At 37.7% G+C, this 8,884-nt stretch overlaps 1 protein-coding gene across 4 annotated transcripts; it reads left to right on the forward strand.

Annotated features, from left to right (window-relative positions):
- The first annotated feature begins 908 nt into the window (after positions 1 to 908).
- Positions 909 to 7,943, forward strand: LOC105114033 (uncharacterized). Of its 4 annotated transcripts, XM_011010439.1 has the most exons (16): positions 910 to 1,279; positions 1,422 to 1,583; positions 1,658 to 1,774; positions 1,861 to 1,945; positions 2,475 to 2,583; positions 2,680 to 2,747; positions 2,872 to 2,997; positions 3,075 to 3,426; positions 3,520 to 4,159; positions 4,492 to 4,692; positions 4,796 to 4,856; positions 5,681 to 5,794; positions 6,492 to 6,605; positions 6,684 to 6,773; positions 7,508 to 7,580; positions 7,668 to 7,943. In XM_011010439.1, the coding sequence occupies exons 1-15, from the start codon at positions 1,203 to 1,205 to the stop codon at positions 7,532 to 7,534; spliced, it is 2,343 nt and encodes a 780-aa protein (XP_011008741.1). In that variant the 5' UTR covers positions 910 to 1,202; the 3' UTR covers positions 7,535 to 7,580; positions 7,668 to 7,943. The 4 variants fall into 4 exon arrangements, with proteins under 4 accessions (XP_011008740.1, XP_011008741.1, XP_011008737.1 ...); XM_011010435.1 differs by having other exon boundaries at positions 3,075 to 4,159; XM_011010437.1 differs by having other exon boundaries at positions 3,075 to 4,159; positions 7,698 to 7,943.
- Positions 7,944 to 8,884: the final 941 nt, after the last annotated feature.

Genomic DNA, 8,884 nt, shown 5'->3' on the forward strand with positions numbered 1-8,884 from the left:
AAAAAAATAATTGCGTAGTGCCATACCGCTGTGAATGGTGGTATATACGTTGCCTCATCGAGTTAGGGATGCTGAGACTTTCCAAAAGTTACACTATATTGCCATGTTTGGTGGTTGGATAGCCCATTACGTGTTGCTTGAATGGTATAGGGGCTATCCACACAATAGTGCATGCGGAGCATGTGCTGACATGTTTTTTCTTAGCATCCTTGAAATTTATATCAAAAGCAAAGTAAAATGATAAAAAAAACCCTTGAATGAGAGTTTAATTGGTTATCGTTAATGGTATCAAAATAATTATACTATTCTAAAAAAATAAAAATAAAAAATACCTTTGAAGAGTAGGCATTTGATTATTTTATTCTAGGGTTATATGAGTAATTTTATTATGTATTTAAAAACAAAATTACTATTGTAACCCTACATGATTAACAAAAAATACATTTAAATCATGGTGAAAAGACCATCCTACCTTAAAGCCAAGTTAAAAAATTAAATAATAAAAAGCAATATAGTAATTATACTATTATAGTGAATAGTAACATGTGAATAGGTATACAATAACTTCATTATAAATTTTAGAGCTCGTTTGTTTTAATGTTTCAAAAGTTTTTTTAAAAAAATTTAATTTTTTTTTATTTATTTTACTTTAAATTAATATTTTTAAATTGTTTGATAAAAAAAATATTTTAATATATTTTTAAATAAAAAATATTTTAAAATATAATTGTTATCGTAATTTCCTTTACAAGTAGATTTTCGATGGATTTGGTATGTGTACCAAATCAAAATTTTATTTATTATACCTTTTAAGCTCTGAATCCTAACTAATATCAAGAGTGAGATAGTGTCCGTTAGGGAGCTAGTTATCCCTTACAGACACTTGAATAAGTAGTAGTTTCAACGGGGATCTGTGAGATTTTTCCTGTTATTTTAAGATCGATCTCTCTCTCTCTCTCTCTCTCTGAGGCCATAGGCGCACACATTTTACTATTCGCCTTCCTCCTCTCTCTTCTCTTGCTAGGTTATGTCCAAAAATAAAATCCAAAACCCATAACATTACCCTCCCTCTTTCACTCCCCCACAGCAAATTCAAATTCAAATCTATCAATCAATGAATTAGGGTTTCTCCTCAACACCATTGCAGCTGCTTCATTCGAAATCCCCTCTCCATATGAACCCTTCATTGCGCAAACAAGGAAATGACCCCAGTTTCCTTGCCGCTGGATCGAAATCCTCCCCTCAATCCTCCCGTCTCTTCCAATCCTCCTCTTCTTAGGTTTAATTTCTGATTAAAAAACTCTTATTTCTATTCACAGATTCATATCGAGTGGTTAATTTTGACTCTTTACGAGAGAGCTAGCTAGAATTTACTGAAAATTGATTATATTTTGGTTCTGATTTTTTCTTATATGTTTCAGTGGTAGAAACGCCTTGTGTTTGTTAGTGCAGAGAGAGATTTGTCCTATAACTAAACACACGCCAAAAAGGCGGTGGGGAGAAGCTTCGCAATGGAATTATAATTCTTCATCGGTGCCGAAAACTGAACCAGCTAGAGATGCGAAACGCGGTCTTATTTCATGGTAATTGCTCTGCTTTTAAGCTCTCTTTGTGGGCTACTTGCTTCGTGTTCTGAGTTTGTTAGCTTATGATTTAGGGCTGAGGCTGAGTCGTTGCGGCATCTATCGGCTCAGTATTGCCCACTGGTGCCTCCTCCGAGGTCGACTATAGCAGCAGCATTTAGTCCTGATGGAAAAACACTAGCTTCTACGCAGCAAGTCTTCCTACTCTGGTCTTTTCCTGGTCATGCCTGCACCAACTGGAAGTTATACTCACTTCTCTCTCTCTTCTTTTATGCAGTGGTGATCACACAGTGAAGATAATCGATTGCCAAACTGGAATCTGCTTAAAGGTGTTGATGGGTCATCGGAGGACGCCTTGGGTGGTAGGTTGGAATTTGGTTTTTTGCAAGGATCGCTAATTTTCTTGATCTTTTGTAATTCTGGCCAGCTATGTATAAATGGATAATGGATAAATTTGACGCAATTATTTGGCATAGACTCAAATTTTAAATTCTAACTCTCTTTTTTTAATCCTGCTCCACTGAGATTTCTTCCTAAAAAGTTATGGGAATAGAATATATTCAGTGAACATGCTGATTTTTTCGGTTAGGGCATTATAACTTCTTTCTGCGGTATACTCATTTAGTACTATAGCAGTCTACCTGTCTACAATTTATCAATTACAAAAACTGCATTTTCTCAAGGGCGACTGCTTCCCTTTCCTTTCTGTTTTACAACTATTTCCCATTATCTTTCATGTACAATCACAGTTTTGTGTTGATCTCCCTTCTCTTTCCTTTTCTCCCCATTTAAAGCTATTAACCCTGCTTTTCAGCTCAAATCAAGTGCCTTTTCTTGAAAATGAACAACCTTTAAGTTATCTTTTCCATATTAAAGACCCTAATTTTATAGGTCAGGTTCCACCCACTGCAACCAGAAATTCTTGCAAGTGGAAGCTTGGATCATGAAGTTCGCTTATGGGATGCAAACACATCAGAGTGTATAGGATCCCGTGATTTCTGTAAGTTCAGTTCTACACATTGATTATTTTTATGCAGTTTTCTTTTTCTGTAGTTGTTAAGCGCGTATGACCTGGTGAATGTGTTTCCCCTCACAGATCGTCCTATTGCTTCCATTGCTTTCCATGCAGAAGGAGAATTGCTTGCTGTTGCATCAGGTCACAAGGTATTGAATATTACTTTAATATTGCTCAACTTGCACAAGCTTTTTTCTTCACATTACTTGAAAGGCATGCGTTGCATTGAATATACAGTTTAACATAGCATTGGCATTTAATCTCATGTGTCAGTTGTACATATGGCACTACAATAAGAGAGGGGAGGCATCTTCACCAACTATTGTATTGAAGACTAGGCGCTCTCTTCGAGCAGTGCATTTTCACCCACACGGTGCTCCATTTCTCTTGACTGCTGAGGTGAATAACCCAAAGGTCATTTATTTGATTACTTACTCATGCTATTGTGTAGATTACATTTTTGGACTGATATGCAGGTCAATGATCTTGACTCTTCAGATTCTTCTATGACACGGGCAACATCTGCAGGTTACCTGAGATATCCTCCTCCTGCTGTTTTTGTCACAAATGGTCAGTCTGGTGATTGTGTTAGCTTGGCTTCTGAACTACCACTTGTGCCCTTGCCTTTCTTGTCCGTGCCTTCATTTTCTTTAGATGATAGTAGAATAGGTGCTAATAGGCTTGTCACTTCAAGTACAATGCAAGTGGAGTCCTCTACTTCAATGCAGCGTCAAATGGATACAAATGCAACAGACAGATATGTTCCCTTAGTGTCTCCCATGGAGACATTTCCTGCAGTCCCTTCTAGTTCATATACCAGTGCAGAAGGTATAGTAAATAATTCTTTCCCTTCTGGAATGGGAGGTGGAGTTTCTAACACCAGAGAAGATGCGATGGAGACTGATGAAATGCCGCCTGTAGGGGGGAACCCTCAAGGAAAATCAGCTCATCTAGAGACACTTGGTGTTGGTAATAGTGCAATGGATGGAGTACCTGCAAATACTTCAATTAGGCAGCAGTCCACTGATTTTGGGCAACTTCAGCAGATTCTACCCTCTAGAGACTCCACGTGGTGGGAGTTACCCTTTTTGCAGGGATGGTTAATGGGTCAGAGCCAAGCTGGTGGACCCTCGACAGTTCCTCTTAGTAGTGGTAGTCGTGAACGTTCAGCCCAGTATATTGGTCCTTCCTCACTGACATCTTATCTATCTACTCAGAATGTGGAAGCTGCAGTGGCTTCTTTGGCAATGCCTGGCAGCACCAGCATCTCCGGGGTCTCTGGGAGATCTGGCTCTCAGCATCGCATTTCACGCTCCCGGTTCTTTGTGCCTGAACCCGGGGAAATTATGGCTCCCATTAATATGCGACATGAAGGTAGTGATAATCAGCCCATATTTAATAGAATCCAGTCTGAGATTGCTGCATCATTGGAAGCTGCAGCTGCTGCAGAGTTACCATGCACTGTAAAGCTTAGAGTGTGGTCTCATGACATAAAACATCCTTGTGCTCCACTCAATGCTGACAAATGTCGCTTAACTATACCTCATGCTGTCCTTTGTAGGTATGCTAAAGGCTGTAATTTTTCTTTTTCCTATCAAATTTGGTGTTTACTTAATTAATCAGCATGATAGAATTTAAATTGTTTTGACCAAAAAGATAGCATTAATTTGTTGATTTTTTAGTATATTCTTTGCTTGCTCCAGCAAGGATGAGGTGTTTTAATTGCTGCTTTAATATCAGTGAACTCTATATTATAACCACATCACTTCTTAAATTTTTTCTTAAGTCATAGTGGACAGCTTGGTCATCTTTTGGATTTGCATTTTATTAATATATTTTGGCTGACCTTTCAATGTTCACTTTGTGTCTCTCTGGCTGCTATTGTTTTTTCAGTGAAATGGGCGCTCATTTCTCACCATGCGGAAGATATTTAGCTGCCTGTGTTGCTTGTATGCTGCCCCATATGGAAGCTGATCCCGGTTTACAAACACTAGTCCATCAAGATGCTGGGGCTGCTACTTCCCCCACTAGACACCCAATATCAGCACACCAAGTAGTGTATGAGCTTCGCATATATTCCCTGGAGGAGGCAACGTAAAATTCTATCTAACTTTTACAATGCACTTGATTCTTTCTTGTTCTTTAATCCAGATGAATGATTGTCTTATCAATCAAAGTGGCTCTTCTGTTTATACAGCTTTGGTTCAGTGCTTGTGTCACGTGCAATTAGAGCTGCTCATTGTTTGACTTCAATCCAGGTCAGTTATCTTTCTTAGATGAAAGGAACATGTATGATGTATCTGTTTTCATATTTACAGGTCTACTTCTATTACAAGCAGGCCTTTGTCTTTGCATGGAGATGCAAAATCTTTTGGCCTATTGATGGGTTATCATATAGTTAGCATAATAAGGTCAAAACTTACCTGTACTCTGCTGGTTGACTGCTTGTTAGTTCTCCCTCCATTTTTCATGTGAATTCTCAACATTCAATTGCATTTAGCTTGTAAAGGATATGCTGATGCTCTTCTTTGTGGTATTAAGCACATTTGGCTAAACTGGCAACAAAAGGAGGACTTTTGAATTGTAATTCATTGTGTGCTCTTCCTTGTGGTGTTAAGTGCATTTGGCTAAACTGGTAACAAAAGGGCTTTGGAACTGCAATTCATGGTCTATTATTTATGGCAACATCCTTTTTGTCATTGTTGTCATTAGTTTCTTTGGGGTTTGGAATCCCTGAGAGGACTCATTTAGTGTTCTAGACTTCTGAGATCCTCAATTGCTCTTTTTTTTTTTTTCCTGATAAAGGAAGAAAGAGAACCCTTCAGACATGATGCTCTGAGATATAGATGTTGTGATTCAGATATAATATTTTTAAGATACTTAAGTTGCAAATACTAGAATATCTGGTCCTCGTATACTTTTTTTCTTTTCTTTTAAATATCAGTTTGAATATGTTTATCGTATTTGTATGGATTTCTAATTATGTTGGTGTAGATGGTGAAGGTCATAGATGTTTTGCTTGTTCATTGACATTTCCTTGTTGGTTGATGTTACTGTGCTTTGTATTTGATGCCATGTGCAGTTCTCACCAATGTCGGAGCACATATTACTGGCTTATGGTCGACGTCATGGCTCCCTTCTAAAAAGCATTGTCATTGATGGGGAAACAACAACACCTATTTATACAGTTCTGGAGGTATAAAGTTCATTTTCTTTTCCTGCCTTTTGTTCTTATTCTTGATTCCCTTTTACTTGAGAATTTTCTGTTGGGTGATTGTTATTTTGTGATAAGGTGTCATTTTGTTATTTTGTGTAAGGGGTCATTTCCCGTATGGATTTATGCTTCATTCATGTAAAAACAATCCATCTCTCTGCTTTATTTGCTAACGTTGTCATGCTTTCACAATTGTTGCACGGGCAAGAGTGGAATTAATTGAGGTGGCTTTCCTATGATGCAGAAAATTGTTGCTCTAGCAAACATAGTTTGTGATGTGCTGACAGTGAATTGAGTGAGATAGTTTTTCTATATGATTGATGAAGCAATGAATTTTGAATAGAAAAGTCTCCAGGTGATTGTGCTAATACTAGACGGAAACTTGGAGTTTGTACTACTGGAAAAAGGTTTCTTTGAGCGTAAATGTGCAAAGATGTTATGGCCAATGGGTTATATATACTTCCCAATTAATACCCAGAGTCACTGTTGTAATTGTCACTATTATTGAAATGATGGTTTTTATTCTGGAAAAGAAATATTATTTGGAAAAAAACATAAATGGTGAACTTATTATGTTTAGCAGCAAGGGTTTGTATCCTACCTATATTTCATACTGTAACTGTCTCTGGAATTTGGCATGTCAGTCCTGTAACTCTAGTCCTCTGTTTCTGTCAATTAGGTTTACAGAGTTTCGGATATGGAAATTGTGAGAGTGCTTCCTAGTGCAGAGGATGAGGTCAATGTTGCTTGTTTTCATCCCTTTGCCGGAGGAGGTCTTGTCTATGGAACCAAGGTGTGCACTTTTCTCTGATCATGTTCATCTTATTAATCTATACTTTTGAACTGCATAACAGTTTTCGGTAAACTACAGGAAGGGAAACTTAGAGTCCTCAAGTATGATGGTGTCCATGGTGTTAATTGTACCAGACCAAATCACTTTCCTGAAGAGAACTTGACTGAGGTAGAATAAAATGAAAGGTTGCTATATATTTTTTTATTGATTAAAAGATGCCAGTGTTCAGTTACCTTATTTTATGCATGCTTCCATTTATAAATCTTATCTGGATCACAGAAACGAGCACTAGTGCAGTTGCACATCGAATAAAAAGAAAGCACTTTTATGTCATGTCAAATGTAAAAAGTGACAAGAGGATGTAAAAAGAAATCTGTTAATCATGGAAATTAACAAAGGGGTTATCAATCCTTTGGAGCATTTTGCCTTTTTTTTTTTTCCCTGTGCACTTATTTTCAGCAGCTCTGAGATTTGGTATGATATCTGGTCTATCAAGTATCTAATGACTAATCTGGAGTTTTTACCATTAGACATCATTTTAATGCAAATTGGGATTGGGTTTAGGTAGCTGCTTGAGCTTTTCCCAAAAGATCTGGGTGGTTCATGTTGTCCTGCTCGGACATCATTGTTTACCTCATGGAAATAGGAACAAGGGTTGCCATGCAGTGGAAAATGTGCTTGGTCAACTAGTTCTATTTGGATGATATTGTTAGTGCCTATTGAGCTAGCCTTGGTTTCTCTAGTGTTTTTCTGTAGAATAAATGATACAAGTGACTTCACTCAATGCAAAGTTGGTGGTTTGTCTGGTGCCTTGGAATGTTCATGTCCATTGGTTCCTTTCCCTGCTATTGCCTTGCCCCTCAGTTCTTATTTTTGTTTTATCGTTTTTATATGGATTGCAGGTCCAGACATATGCTATAGAAGGTTAAACCCCCATGTTTCCCCTTTGTGCAATATGTACAGCTCAGCCTGATGGTATTAACTTGTACCTTATTTCAACTTTCTCATACAATGCATCCCAATTTCAGAATTTATTCAATCAATATTCATGCATTTTCTTAGGTTCTGCAATGTTTGCTTCCATTGGACCAGAAAGTTCACCATTGTTTATGAGGCAAAGGTTCAACATTTGGTGCGCGTCTCCAGGCCTAATTTGAAGCAGGTGTGACTAACTTCTGGAGATCTACACTTACTGATTTCTTCTCACCAGCAAATTGTGGAAATGTATAACAATTTATGTGCTAAAATGTAAAATATTGTGCCCCAGTAGCGTACTAATACAAGTCTGCATGTTTTCCTTTTAATTCTACCCTCCTCTTCTCTGCTTATACAAAAAGACAGTCAGCAAGGAAGATTCTCACCATGTTTCGGGATGCCTTCCCATTGTAATTGCGGTCCAAAAAAAAAAAAATGCGTTCTTTTCCGACCAGTCTTTTTTCATTTTTCATTTAGGAGGCCCCTTTTGCTTTAGCACAGGGCTAGAAGGCTGTGATGTCGACTCAGATGGCTCTTCACTCGCGATATTCCTCATATGTCAAGGGCTGGTAAGGTATTGACCAAATGAATTATTGTTTAATAGTTACTACAAGGTGCCCTCTTAAATGGGTGCGAGCTCACATAGGCTTTGGCTCTTTATCAATGCCAGCTGATGATGGAAACGAATTTGGTGGTGCTCAGCTCGAAACAATTTTTTTCTTCTATAATGTTTCTTGAGTTCCGATTCAAGCAATGATGCGAGGCAATTTAGAGTAAAGTGAAGTTCGTGTGATTTCACTGAACACGTGTTTGAATCAAATGTTAGAAGGAAGATTAGTTTCGTGCTCCCAAGGAGGGGTTTATGGTAGCTGTAGATCTCATCCCTCCATACTAGTCGGTGAATAAACCTCCATATGGGAGTGTGTTGTTATTTACAATTGTAAATTGTGAATAAGATGATGTGAAATAAGATGAAATGAAAAGAACAGTTATAAGTATATGTTGGTGTATGAATGTGCAGGAGCTGCAAAGCAAGAAGAAACACTGCAGCTAAAAAAAGAAACGGAAAGTTGAAACTTGTTGGTGAAGCATGGATTCAAAGCATTGTTAATGTAAATTTGTTTGGATCGAAGGTCTGTGGAGGGAAGAAAAGCGGGCAATGCGTAGTTATGAGTGGAATAATAATGGACAAAGTGCTGTAAAGTTACTGGAAATGCATGTGAATAAATGCAGTGTCCTGATTGTTCGAGAGGATTATAGTGAGGAAATTAAACATTTACATGACAATAGATACAACATTTATA

The sequence above is a fragment of the Populus euphratica genome, unplaced genomic scaffold, assembly GCF_000495115.2.
Source record: "Populus euphratica unplaced genomic scaffold, PopEup_1.0 scaffold479.1, whole genome shotgun sequence".
NCBI lineage: Eukaryota > Viridiplantae > Streptophyta > Magnoliopsida > Malpighiales > Salicaceae > Populus > Populus euphratica.